This window comes from Lethenteron reissneri, chromosome 69 (assembly GCF_015708825.2).
Source record: "Lethenteron reissneri isolate LAM-NWPU_2019-01 chromosome 69, ASM1570882v1, whole genome shotgun sequence".
Classification (NCBI taxonomy): Eukaryota; Metazoa; Chordata; class Hyperoartia; order Petromyzontiformes; family Petromyzontidae; genus Lethenteron; species Lethenteron reissneri.
The window spans coordinates 2,236,169-2,250,858 of NC_083847.1; the positions used below are offsets into that span (position 1 = coordinate 2,236,169).

General features: G+C 42.2%; 1 protein-coding gene across 4 annotated transcripts in view; it reads left to right on the forward strand.

The window, feature by feature from the left end:
• The window catches only part of LOC133360730 (interferon-induced very large GTPase 1-like), a 112,606-nt gene that overhangs the window by 39,761 nt on the left and 58,155 nt on the right, over window positions 1-14,690 (forward strand). For 3 of the 4 annotated variants that reach the window (XR_009757294.1, XM_061579527.1, XM_061579530.1), the window contains one exon: window positions 12,410-12,526. The exons of the other annotated variant lie outside the window; for it this stretch is intronic. Coding sequence is in view for 2 of the 3 variants with exons in the window: in XM_061579527.1 (XP_061435511.1) it covers window positions 12,410-12,526 (117 nt within the window). In the remaining variant the exon portion in view is untranslated. The remainder of the gene's footprint in view (window positions 1-12,409; window positions 12,527-14,690) is intronic. 4 annotated transcript variants of the gene reach the window in all.

The following is a 14,690-nucleotide window of genomic DNA, read 5'->3' on the forward strand; positions in this document are numbered from 1 at the left end:
GCTCCTAATCTCAGCTTGTTACCTGTATAAAAGACACCTATTCACAGAAGCAATCAATCAATCAGATTCCAAACTCTCCACCATGGCCAAGACCAAAGAGCTCTCCAAGGATGTCAGGGACAAGATTGTAGACCTACACAAAGCTGGAATGGGCTACAAGACCATCGCCAAGCAGCTTGGTGGGAAGGTGACAACAGTTGGTGCGATTATTCGCAAATGGAAGAAACACAAAAGAACTGTCAATCTCTCTCGGCCTGGGGCTCCATGCAAGATCTCACCTCGTGGAGTTTCAATGATCATGAGAACGGTGAGGAATCAGCCCAGAACTACACGGGAGGATCTTGTCAATGATCTCAAGGCAGCTGGGACCATAGTCACCAAGAAAACAGTTGGTAACACACTACGCCGTGAAGAACTGATATCCTGCAGGCCTGCAAGGTCCCCCTGCTCAAGAAAGCACATATACATGCCCGTCTGAAGTTTGCCAATGAACATCTGAATGATTCAGAGGACAACTGGGTGAAAGTGTTGTGGTCAGATGAGACCAAAATGGAGCTCTTTGGCATCAACTCAACTTGCCGTGTTTGGAGGAGGAGGAATGCTGCCTATGACCCCAAGAACACCATCCCCACCGTCAAAAATGGAGGTGGAAACATTATGCTTTGGAGGTGTTTTTCTGCTAAGGGGACAGGACAACTTCACCGCATCAAAGGGACGATAGACGGGGCCATGTACCGTCAAATCTTTGGTGAGAACCTCCTTCCCTCAGTCAAGGCATTGATAATGGGTCGTGGATGGGTATTCCAGCATGACAATGACCCAAAACACACGGCCAAGGCAACAAAGGAGTGGCTCAAGAAGAAGCACATTAAGGTCCTGGAGTGGCCTAGCCAGTCTCCAGACCTTAATCCCATAGAAAATCTGTGGAGGGAGCTGAAGGTTCGAGTTGCCAAACGTCAGCCTCGAAACCTTAATGGCTTGGAGAAGATCTGCAAAGAGGAGTGGGACAAAATCCCTCCTGAGATGTGTGCAAACCTGGTGGCCAACTACAAGAAACGTCTGACCTCTGTGATTGCCAACAAGGGTTTTGCCACCAAGTACTAAATCATGTTTTGCAGAGGGGTCAAATATTTATTTCCCTCATTAAAATGCAAATCAATTTATACAATTTTTGACATGCGTTTTTCTGGATTTTGTTGTTGTTATTCTGTCTCTCACTGTTCAAAATAAACCTACCATTAAAATTATAGGCTGATCATTTCTTTGTCAGTGGGCAAACGTACAAAATCAGCAGGGGATCAAATACTTTTTCCCTCACTGTATATATTTCGACTCTGTGTCTCTCTCTCTATGCCTCTCTCTTAGATATCTCATGCTCACATGTCCGTTGCATTGCACTCTCTTGGCTTTGGATTGCACTCTCATGCTCACATGTCTTTTGGATTACACTCTCATACTCACAGGCCCTTCGCATTACACCCGTTGGGTTGCACTCCCTCGTCGAGGAGGCTGCTTTTCTTCTGCTTCTTTTCTACAGTTACATGCTTATTTCTCACTTTACCATCATGCTAATCCCTCACATCAACATAGTCACTTCCGTGTCCTCTAATTTCTCACTTTAACAACATGCTAATCCCTCACATTAACATAGCCACTTCCGTGCCCTCATTTAGAAGGCCGCTCTTCTATCTTACAGTTACATGCTAATTTCTCACATTAACATCACTAGCCCCGGCCATTTCTTTATAACCCTTGAGCTACACCCATTTCAAACCTTTAAAAAAAAGTCTGCCTCAGGAGCAGACAATGCTTTCCCACCTGATGACGGACGCTTGTGTTGCGCCCGAAACGTCGTGATTTATTTTATTTTATACCTACGTAACTTTTCCGAAAGAACCACAGAGTATGAATCCTTGCAGTCACGAAAACTTCAAATCTAGAATATGAAAAGTATAATAGCCAATAATCACTAAGGCTATTTGTTGTCACACTAGATGATATCGATCCAAAACTGAATTGTGACCAGGTGAATGTATTAACTATCTCATATTTGTATATGCCAGTCATTACAGCCGCCAAACGAAATGAACGTGAAGTATTTTTTTTACCTACGTGACTTTTCCGAAAGAACCAAAGAGTAGGATAGAATGGTTCATAATCCAAAGTATGAGCTTTTGTAAACTTTCTTTGCCATGAAAATGGTTTCTCATTTAATTTATCAAATCAACAATACGGTTGTGTCACAGCAATGATAACATGGTTTGCTACCCATGTAGAATGAGTGTTTTTTTACTCTCGGCCCTATACATCCTTAGTATTTTTTTATTGAAGGACATAGGTATTGTTCGAGTGAAAGGATAGCTGTTAAGTTAAGTGCGTCAATTTCAATGTAAAAATTTGTAGATAATTGACTAAAAGCGAGTCTTGTTTTGTTTTGTGATCCTGAAGGTTTGGGAGTGTTGATATATTACAGTTCGTCTGGTACAAATTGATGTTCAATGATATACTCTTTGGTTCTTTCGATAAAGTCACGTTAGTAGAAACAATAATAGATCACGACGTTTCGACCAAAAGAACCAAAGATTATGGATTCCTGCGGTCACGAAAGCTTCAAATCAAGTTTCAATGATATTTCAATAAAATGACATGCAATACAAATACAGTATAAAACAAGTGAATTTTAGGTCCAGCGGGCCCTCAGCTCCTAACTCCTACGGAGGGCTTGGGTAGCCTTCAGCCTTCAATTGTAACCTATGAAGGCTAATCTAAAAGCTACTGGTATTCAATAGCAAAATATATACTGTCATAAGGGACGAAGATTACCAATGTCTGCAGTATTCGTCCTTGGCTCTTGTTGGTGGTGACTCCAAAGTGGGGTGAATTGGAAATTGTTTTAGTCTTATCGAGAATAGAAACATGTTTTCAACTGGTGCCAGAGGAGTCGATGGATAAAGAGTGGTCTTCCCTTGCAACCATGGCTTCAATTACGTGATTGTTCATTGTAAATATATAGCATGTTCCATTGCAGTTTAGAAATTCCAAAGCATAATTTAACTTTCAGATTGAGCAAGTATGATGAAATCCATATTGGTTGAGCAAGTTGATCAATTCAATAGGATAAAATGGTTTATAATCAAATGTATAAGCTTTTGAAGACTTTCTTCGCCATTAAAATGTTTTATCATTTAATTTATCAAATCAACGTAACTGTTGTGTCACAGCAATGATGACATTGTTTGCAACCCATGTAGCATCATTCTAGTTAACCTTCAGGTCAGACAAAAATCAGAGATCGCAGTGGCTCTCAGATGGAAGTAGGCATTCATTTGGTATTCAAGTTATGACTTGGCAAAGTAATGTTTCCATGATAATCTTTCCATTTCTAAGATCCGGTAAGTATTTAGCGAACCTGTATGAAGACGTTTCTCCAGCTCTGGTAAATCGCATGTTGGTTTAAAACATGGTTATTTTTACATACATCTTGCAATGAGCGATCAAGGAATTCAAAGATATATCGATGGGCCACTGATTTCATCTATCACAAAGACATGAGCATTATGTATAAAGTGGCCCATAACATATTCTAGTGAAGTTGCAAGTGGACTCCGGTTTGATATCCAGAGGTAGTTTATTCTCCTATTAACACGGTAGTTGAGTTCCTGAAGAATACTGCGCTATGGAAGAATTGCGTAGGAATAAATGTATAATAGGGGGAAGCAGAGTCCACGATAACACATAAGATGCGTATGCAGGCTGAACCAAGACCTCTCATTCCTACCTCACGTGACGTAGTTCTGATGACTCAAAATTGTGTTATGAAAACAAGAGTAACAGAACACTATCTAGAATGACAAGTTTGGCCATTTTTCAATAGATTGACTGCTATTCCTGACATGGTAGTAGCAATTGCGATGTTTCCTTTGGATCGCATTTTGTCCCGGATGAGATTAAACAGTGTATGTTTTGTTCCCGGACCTCCACTTGGATTGAGGTAAAAGACTTTGCCTTGGTCTGGTGCAATCGATTCCATGACGTGGTCATGCGCAAATTTTCAATCAGGATAGAGTGTGGGCAACTTTCAATATTCGCCTCAAGTTTGGTTTTATCAAAATCGGTTTCGTCCAGGATGACTCTTGGTACTCTTGCGCTTGCTGCAATGTTAGGATCAGGTATAGGCAAAGAGAAGCTGGCATTGAAGACAAAATCTTCAGTGTGTAGGTCCGGTCTCTTGTTTGAGAGGCGGTTAAATTTGGAAATCAAATTGTCCTTACATTTGGTCGACATAGCAGCAGCTGAAGAGGCAGTAATTTTGTCTACATGTTCCCAATCCGATATCGACATTGTTGCAGTCAAAGATAAGTGTGATTTGTAGAGTGTCTTGTCTAACTGGTCTAGTTCGGTGCGCGTAAGTCTGATTTTCTTTGAGATAAGAGCTAAGCTAGTTCTAGACAGAATTCGTTTAGCATTAGAAGAAGTTACAGCAGCAGAGTTTAGTGTAAATGCGATTGGTATTACCTTAGAGTCGCGGCATCTCTTCAGAAAGGTGAGAGACTCGATTAGCTGAGCCTTCTTATCCCGGAGTTTGTTGAAAGATCTTAAAGTTTTGTGGAATCCCACCCAGTAGTGGCGATTAAAATTCGATTTAAAGCTTTCGTGACTGCAGGGATTCATCTTCTTGGTTCTTTCGGTAAAGTCACGTAGAATGGAAATAATAAAAAAAGATAGTAGAGCTCACACTGCTGTCGAATCGATGAGGAGACCATCTTAAATAAAATTCTATTTTTCAGGCTCCTATTTTGCCTTCGATGAAATCATACATTCATGAACACGGCTAGAAACCCAAATTTTCACAAATGCTAAAATTGTGGGATTTAGTTAAATACTAGCTTTACTACCCGGATTTGCCCGGGATTCTTGTCGTGGATTAATTTCATATTCCCTTATATTTCACTGAATAATCCTGAACAAAATTGATGCTTGCAAGAAAGAAAAAAGCCTAAACAAATAAATTTAACTAATTCAGTCATCACAAATTATTTATTCATAGTGTGATTATTTCAACACTTGGCCGTACACAACATTTTTGGTTTCTGTTTACTCTGTTTCTTCATCGATGACAATGTCTCTCCAAAGCTGTGATGATTTCAGTCAGGCTTTGATCTCATCAACCATCGTGCCTCTTGGAATCACTGGTAACGTTTGGCGAAAATCACCAGCAAGGACAACAATCAAACCGCCCATAACATTTTTGTTGCCACGAATGTCTTGCTTATGTATCATCGAGATTTCATCCCAGAATAACGCTTTAGCTTCCAGTAGTACTTTGGCCTTTGCAATTCCTTTGTTGATGTTGCAAATGGGCGCTTAACTATGGACCAAGTCAATCGGGATTATAAGCATTGAATGCGATGTTCCTCCACCAGTCATCAGCGTTGCAGCGATTTCAGAAGATGCAACACCAAGTCCAATCTCTTTTTCTCCTCTGATGCGGGCCAGCAACAAATTGATCAAAAAAGTATTTCCAGTTCCTCCAGGCGCGTCGATGAAGATTACTCCGCCTTCATTGCTGTAATGTCATCGTAGAACCACTTGATGAATTGTTTGTTGCTCTGCATTCAACAGTTGCTCGATCTGCGCGACATAATCCATCATTGTGTCAGTCATATGGCAACTCTCGAAGAATTTCTCGAGTCATGTTCACTGCTTGCTGTCGTGAAGGACTTTCCATGCCGATCTCTGACAAAGACTTTCCCATCATCTCCAAAACTTTTTTTTCAATCATAATAAGTGCCTCATAGATGTCATCAGTGAATTCCAAAGTCATTTGAGAATTATCTCATGGAAGTCTATTCAAAAAGTCTTCAGACATGCAGACTTTGTGGCTCTCCTAAAGATCTTTAGGATTTGATGGTTCACAAAACAACAGGATGACTGCAAAGAGAGTTCTGATTTTTGATGGTGAATCTGATTCCTTCACTTCCTTCAATGTCTCGTCCCATTGATTGTCGTTTTCTAGGAGTCCCAATGCCAGGTGTTGTATGTGTTGGGTTATGAAATTTTGATAAAAATAATAAAAATTAATAATTTTCAGAAAAATGCGCAAATCGCATCAATTATGTTAATGTGTGTATTAACATGCATACATTATGATAATGTTTGTAATTATATGCATAAATTATGATAATCGCGGAGATAATCGTAGTAATTTATGCGGATGCTTGCGATTATGGTAATGTGAGAAGTTATGATAATTAGGCTTAGTTTCGTTTATCCAGAGTTGTATCAATCAGGGTAACACGATTATCATCGATTAAACATTTACTGATTATCTTAGTGTGTTTATGTTATTTTAGGTCTCCAGTTTCAGATCTCATCACAGGATACAGTTCTCAAGAATAAAACAGTTTTGCATGGACTTGGAAGGAACACTCGATATGCTTCTGTGATAACAATTTTATTCTAAACAAACACGTGACATTCTAGCATGCAGGTCAAACATGCGTCAATAATTCATGAGCAAGATTATGCAGTTAACGAAAATGAATGACTAAAACATTTCTTTTTCATGTAACTCGACGGCAGCAACTGCTTTGCACGATCAGTTGGTAGTAAACGCACCACCTCGAAATGGCAACCCTTTTTGAAACGCAAAGATAATTTTTTTTGAAAGTCTTATTCGTGTGCGTGCTGTGTGTGCGTTGTCCCCTTGTAATATTAATTAATTCTTAGAGCCGGGAGTTGTGTCGTTAGCTTGTGTGGTGTGGGAGGATACAAACAGCGGCCAGAAGTTCCTCTCGATTGGGCGTGGCCGCCGCGAGCCCCTGCTGCTCCCTCGCTCGGACGTGTCTCTGCTTGTGCGCTCTCTCTCTCTCCACTGCTGGACGACGAGTTGGCACGACGCTCGGTGACGTGGTGCGCGATGATTCCGTCGCCGGATAGCGCGCAGCTCCTCCACGAGTCGGGACGACGCTCGGTGACGTCCGAGTCGTGCTGCTCTTGCGCTCTCTCTCCCTCTACTGCTAGATGACGAGTTGGCACGACGCTCGGTGACGCCCGGGTCGTGCTGCTGCTGTGGCTCTCTCCTTGATTGTTGCCAACTTTACACGGACACTCGCCCTTGCTTCAGGCTGTGTTGGCTTGTGGCTCTGGACGACGCGGCTGTGCTCACTGGGTGGTGGTCGGTCTGAGTATCAAACACACTGCGCATTCGATGGCACTTTCTCTCTCTTGGTGGCAGCCCCCGGCTTCTCCACTGCTCGATTGATTGTTGAGTCGGCACGATGCTCGCCATCGCTCTGGACGTCTTGTCTGTTCACACTGGTCGTTGGTAGGTGTGCCCTCAAACACACGGCGCATTCGATGGCGCTGTCCTCTTCCTCACAGCCGTTAGACCAGGCTTTCTCCACTGCTTCGCGCTCTCTGCTTTGCACGCTTGGTCGACGCTTGGCGATCTCCGCCCTTTTACAGGTTGATTGCTTGTCGTCACTCGTCACTCTCTCTGCTCCGTGCTTCCCTTGTTCGTGCAGCTGCCAGCTTCACTCGCACTTAACTTCGTTCTGCGAGAAGCGACACCTGCTATCGGCATCGGTGTTTCGTTTCCTCACGACGCTCCGCCAGCCGGAGCACGGCTGAAACACAGCCCCGACCCAGGTTGAACTCAGACTTCTGTGATTTGAACGACCCCTCCTCGTTCCATCACTTCTCGAGGCACGACGTGCCCCAGCTCCCTTGCGAGCCCCGTCGCAATGCTGCGTCGCGAGCCGAGTTGCAAGACTGAGCACGCCTCGGACAGACTGCTCTCAGGCTGCCCCTTTAACGATGTCTCGTCGTCCCATCTCTTCTCGAGGCACGACTGCCACAGCTCCATTGCGAGCCCCGTCGCAACGCTGAGCGCAACTCGGACAGACTGCTCATTCGCTATGTGCGCTTGTGCTTAACTCAAAACGTGACTCCCCTCTCTGCGCATTCCTTGCGAGCGGGCAACAAAACACAAACAGAGCGAGAAGAAGCAGACACCCCCGCGACCCCTCCTCGCGACCTTTCCTAACCCTCCAAGCATTCATGGGCCATCTGTTTGTGCTGCGGGAAGACAAAGACGGCCGTGTTTAACTCAAAAACGTGAGCACCTTCTCTCTCCGCGTCTCTTGCGAGAGAAAACAAACAGAAAAAAACAGATGTTCTCGAATGTCAGCACAAACTCCCCCCCTTGTGACCTTTCTGCTCCCTTCTTGCTTGCCCCGCGTGGGTCATTCTGAGGTCAGACCCCGCTGGAAGACAAAGGTGGTCGAGGAGATGTATGCGATCCTTATGTGGTCCTGTGTGTTACATTTATTCTTGATATTTTTTTTATGAGTTCCTTCGGTCTTAGTATCGTGGTTATCATTCGTCTATGTTTAATGAATATTCGTAATGATACTCGTCACATCATTATTTTGGGGCTTTGCCAAGTTTAGTTCTCCAGAGATTGGTGTTTTATTCTGAGTTATATTTTAATGTCCTGAGGTTAAGTGTAACTATGTTTCCACTTAAGCTTTCTGGAATTCGTACTCTTTAGTTTTTAGGAAGGTCATGTAGGTAGGAAACATATAATTCTAAATAATATGTATGCGGTGAATATAAGGGAATTACTAATAATAAAAAAACCTATTGTTTGTTGGTTAATTCTCTTTGTTAAGTTTCTACTTTTCGGTAAGGAAAACGTTAAGAAAACGCGAGTGGCAAAAGTAGTTTTTCTCTGCTCTGCACCCCCTCCGTGCATCTCAAGATGTCTTGGGAGGTCAGGCCATCGATCTTTGTCCATCTGGATGTCTCTGACCTCTCTGTGACCGACTTCTTACCAGTTTAATGGCCGTTTCACAGATTCCTGGTGTGCTTGTAGAGGGTTGTTTTCATTATTTAATTTAAAAAAAATATATATATAGATATAATAAAATAAAATGGTTTTTTTTTCTTTCTTAATTATTCTTAATATTAATAACGGAAAACAGGGCATAGATACAACACAGGCAATCTGTTCGGAGATCCTTGAAGCAAGTTGGGCCTTTGACTTTGTGCAACAACATTCTCAAGTAGTAGCAATCGAAGTTTCACATGTGGACTGTGTAAACACGGCCAAGAGCGTCGCCAAATCTAAAGCCAACATGTCCTTCAACAATTGCACCTTGTTTGCGTCGACTGAAGACTTTCTTTGACTTGTTCCATGTGTAATACTTCGGAACTTCGCAAAATCGGTTGTTTTGCATAGCTCGAAAAATCTTGTCAATGTTGTATTTGGTGGATTGTCCAGAAAATTTTGCAAATTGCCTTGGTGAACATGAAGATACACGACTGTTGAGTATCGTTCGTGGATTGGAAATCCGAAAATGCGCCACGCCGCTTTCATTACTGCAGATGTACCAGCCTGCTTTGTACTCATAGATTTAATCAATTTCGGTATTGTTACGTGTAGTAGTAAAAACTCCTTGATTGGATCACTTGTGGACATACTTGAGGATGTATTTAATCGATTTTACAACATCTTCAGAAGCAAAGGACTGTATGGAACGATCCAGCGATTATCAATTTCTGCATCCTCTGACTTCATTTTGATGGTTGTCATTTGTCCACCGTCTTCAGGTTTACAGCGACGTTACAATGGGTGGCCATCTGTTAATGTTTGCAATTCCTTTATGAATTGACGTGAAAATATCTTGCTTCACATCTTATCCTTCATGCATGGGGACTGCCAACTCAACGCGCCGCAAGGACCATTAATAATGTTTTTAATGACGATGTCGTGATGCTTCTTATCAGTGTCGGGATCGGGAATTTCAGCAGAGATGATGTCGATTTGGTTTGTTTTGAGTCCACTCGTCAGCCAAATCAAAATTGGTGCATGTGGAAGACCTCTCTTTTGCCACTGGACGGAATAAAGCCAATACTTAACCAAGCCAAAAACTTCGCCTTTAATGAAAAAATTCAAGAATTTGATGAGCTTCTGCTGGAAAATTCTTGGCACCAAATCATGTCGGTCCGTTTTTGATTGTCCATTAATCAAATTCTCTTCCATTTTTTTGCAATTCGGATTTAACGTGTATATGATGAATAATGACGGCTTTCCTCCATGACGAACGTAAGTGATGGCGTCTTGTTCATATTCATGCATATTTCGTGGCCCTCCGGTATATGTTGATGGCAGAATCACTAATTTGCCGTGATTTTCTGCATTGCTATCGTTCACAATCGCATCTTTCAAGTGAATGTAATCATCGACAGGAAGCTTCTTTTGGTTCAATCGGGTGAAGAGCAATCTTTCAGTCTAACTATTACCATATATGGTCAACCAAATATTGATGCAGTAACTGTCGGTAATTTAGCAATCGGTTCTCATTCGATCGCACCATCAATTGATAGGCGACGTACAACATTGCCGACACCATTTTGTTGGCTTTATTTGACGTTTCTAGCTGAACTTAATTGATGTTGATGGCATATCCGTATTCGCCACGTGGAAACATCAGCGGATATTGCAAGGTGCCATACGAAATGTGCGTCTGGGAAATACTCTTAAGGTTATTGTTACGCATAGTCAAAACAATATCGCGCTATTCAAAATAATTTCCAGCAATGATGATGGCGACTTCATCGACTACCGGTGCATTAAAGACACGTGCATGGCCTTGTGCTGGTTTCTTGTTTGCCTTAATGATGCTCTTTAGGTCTTCACTTGGATTATAATCAAGTGCCATTTTGAATTGCTAAACGTAGCGATTGTTTTCGTGCAGCATCTTTTGCAAGGAAGTGATCAAACTTTTATTGGTGCCATTAATGCCAACCATAACTACGTTGCATTTCAGTTTCTTCGTCGCCAAGAAAGTAAATTTGTAGGAACTTTGACTCTTCGTTGGGCAGCGATAGGAGAGAGCCAGCCTTGTGGAACACTTGACCTTGAAATTTAAAAGTTGGCATGAATCCAGTTGACTGAGGCATAGGCACAGATGTTCCAAACGAAGTCATTTGAAAACTTCAATTGTATTTGCGGATCAGGCTTTCATATTATTTCGACTTTGGATGATCATCATTCATTAGGCTCTTTAATGTCTCTTGCAATTCCGGAAGCTCTGGCAACCAAATCTTTCGACCGGAACAGCGCAATGCTGGTGTTTCGCCTTCAAACTTGAGCGCATCGCAACAAGTGCACTTCAAAGTCATGCTTCCAATGACAATCGGAGGAAAGTTTGAATAATCCAATTCAGGATCATAATTGAATGCTTCGTCATTCAAATATAGCCAGTTACTTGCCCATGAGGCGCCTTATCGAATTCTCTCCTGCTGGAATCGATCTCTATGAGCTTAATCAGTTTCAGGCAAAATTCGGTTCTGGTGAGCAATTAAATCACTTTGAATTGGTTGTTGTCGCTGCTCCTCGCTTTCAATATCTCTCAAGTTTGAAGTTCGTGGGCGTTCGGACGTTCAGCGCTCGTTCGTCTCTTCAGCAGTCTCGTTGCTTCGTCTTGTAGCAGTTTGCAATCGTTGTTCAGCAAGTCACGCCTCTGTTTCCTCAGCAGTTTCGTTGCTTCGTCGAACAGCTTGTTGAGTTTTGTGTGCTTCACGTTCATGTGATCTTTTCTCTTCCAATTATTTGGCTCGTGACAGCTTTTGACGTTTTTTGTTGATTTGAGTTTGATAAAAAAAAATGGGTCTCTTCTTTTTTGGGCATTGCTGTCACAAATATTGGTCGAGTATAAGCAACGAAATGTATGGAATGCATGGATTATGTAGGGAATGTCACAAAAACTTTATCAAGCAAACATTCACATTTTACTCTATGTTGATTCGGCTCAGCAATATTGATTTACCTTAGCGTTTCCTTATTCAAAAATCTCAAAACTTGTCCTTGAATTTAACCAAACTTTAATTGTAAATCTTTCACTAATGAAACACGCGATGAGGAAACACAACGTTAGAAGACTTTTACAATCACCATAAATCGCTAAATGGTGGCCTTATACTGTATGGTGCATTGCCTCACGTTTTCTATTTTTAAATACTTCCCGTTTTATAATAAATATAAAAATATAAAATCCATACTTAAATTAATAATAATATTTCAAATGTTACGCAGGAAAAAAATTGGCTTTAAAAAAACTAAATCTGAACAGAGAGAAACAAACAAACCTCACATGCTCCATTACATGTGATCCTTGGCAGATACCACAACAGGAAACTGCAGAATTTCTTGTACGGAACATTTAATACCAGATCTGGCACGTTATTATCAAGAAGTCTGCAATGTGTTGGAACAAAACTAATTTTTGTGGCACATACCTTAGTTCAGCATGACATATCGGACATGCTAGAAGACGAAACATGTGGGAAGAGGAACCATGTCGACATGACGGTAATGTTTATTTGTCCAATTATATTTCAGATTCCCATCAAGAGTTCCTATAAATCAAGAATTTGACGATACCCAGATTGACAAGCCTTGTGAAACAAAAAGCCATATTAAGCCAGCACCTGCAGCAAAACCTCCACATTTGCAAAGGTAAATCCAAATAATGCAGCCTCTACATTACATTACACAATTCATTTGGTAAGGTACTCTTCATGAATAAGCATTGCTATTAATAGCGGACATGATTGAAATCTTGATTTGAAGCTTTCGTGACTGCAGGAATCCATAATCTTTGGTTCTTTCGGTAAAGTCACGTAGGTAGAAATAAGTAATATTGAATAATACTTATTTTTTAAAACACGCTTTAATGAAATGTACTGTACGAGCAATGGCAGAACTCCACTACTCCAGGAATTGGCCCCGAGGCTTGCCATAACGTAAGGGACCGTGGTGATTTACCGCCAATGTCAGTTGAGCGTGGACAATTAGACCAAGCCGAAACATCTCCATATATATGTAGGACTCGTACTCGGGTTGTCTTTCCGTTCCGTTTATTTCACACTTAGGGTCCACCTGCTCATCGTCACCTCTCCGCGTCTCTCCGTTCTCTCGCTCCGCTCCACGATTCCGCTCCGCTCTCTCTCCGTCTCTCCCAAGGTCTGTAAACTCCACTGCTACTCTACTCTGCACCCCTCAGATGCATGGCTACCACTGTTCCTGCTCACTGTGTTCTCTCTATTCCTGTTACCGTATTCTCTGCTCTCTCTATCGTTGCTACCGCACTCTCTGCTCTGCTCTATCACTGTTACCGTATTCTCTGCTCTCTCTATCGTTGTTACCGCTCTCTCTGCTCTGCTCCTCCCCGGGCACCATCACTCCAGCTCCAACCAAGACTCCCCATCTCTCTATTACGCTGTGTCTTATATCCCCGCACCAATTAGTCCCAATCAATTATCTCACCCCCCGCTTGCCACTCGCCCCCTGGCCCCCGGCCTCACGTGACTTTGTTATTCCCGCCTGAGCGACGCCAGTCATTAAGCAATTACCCTCTTAACCAATCACTGGCCTGTGTCCCCCGGCTACCCCTAACACCTGTCGCATCTCTTAACGACCTCTGCCTTTATGCCACGACAACAACCGTGTCCTCAGATACACCCCACATTACACTGCTCGCTTGCATAGCAACAGCACAAGAGAATGCGTGGCGCGCCATAACTCAAGTCCTACATATATAAAAGGCAAAGTTGTAAAAATGTGTGTCTTTTCAAAATGTTTAGCGTACTTCCCGAAATGCAACAAACTGGAAATTTGCCATGTGGGTACTTTCCAGACTGTACACCATGCAAAAATTATGAAAATACACTTTTGTTTTTTTTGGTGGTGGGGAGCTCAATAATGCATCTATTTTTTTGCACGGCAAGTGAGCTGTGACGTCAAATCTGTCATGTGACCCGCTCATGTGGAAGCGGAACGCATTGTAGTGTAGTGGATAGCGCGCTGCGCTACGAACCTGGCGACCCGAGTTCGATTCCCGCTCACGGCCACCACCGGTGACGATTATTTGAACCGGTCCTGGGCCTCCCCTAGGTCGACTCAGCCTTAAACGAGTAACTGGTGTGGTGTGTGAACATCGCCACTGGGGAGACAAAGGCGGCCGGGCGTGGTGGATCCAAGTCCTGGGCGAAGCCGGGTAGTACAGCTAGTAACATATACAAATATTGTTAAAAATATATATTTTTTGGTTTTTAATGATAGAATCTAGTATTGTCATCAGTATGACATAAGTATACCAAGTTTGCAGTCGATACGACATTGGGAAGTGGGTTAAAATTGAGTTACAAGATTTGAGGATACGACAACAGACATGGTGAGTTAAATAAAAGCGTGTAATAATAATAAAAATAATAGATCACGACGTTTCGATCGCAACACAAGCAACCGTCATCAGATGTGAAACAAACACAGCAGGAGGACTTTACCAAAAGAACCAAAGAGTTTGATTGAAATCATAACTTAGGGTTGCACAGTTCAAGCCTATTTCTAGAGGTTGGATTGAAATCATGACATTGATACAAAACTGATGTTGCAAAATCCATGTCTCTACAAATCCAAGCTATATGGGAGGCTAGAAATTATCGTGATCGATTGGCATATTCGAATTGCAAGTCTCGCTTAATGAGCCAGATAAGTTTGGCGAAAATTGCTTTTTAAGCTAAACACTTGTTAAACGATGATCGTTTTTTCATTGAGTCCCATGTTAAAAGCGGAGCTCCGTTTCAGGCCCTATATTTTCGACTGTTGAACAACTTTAACT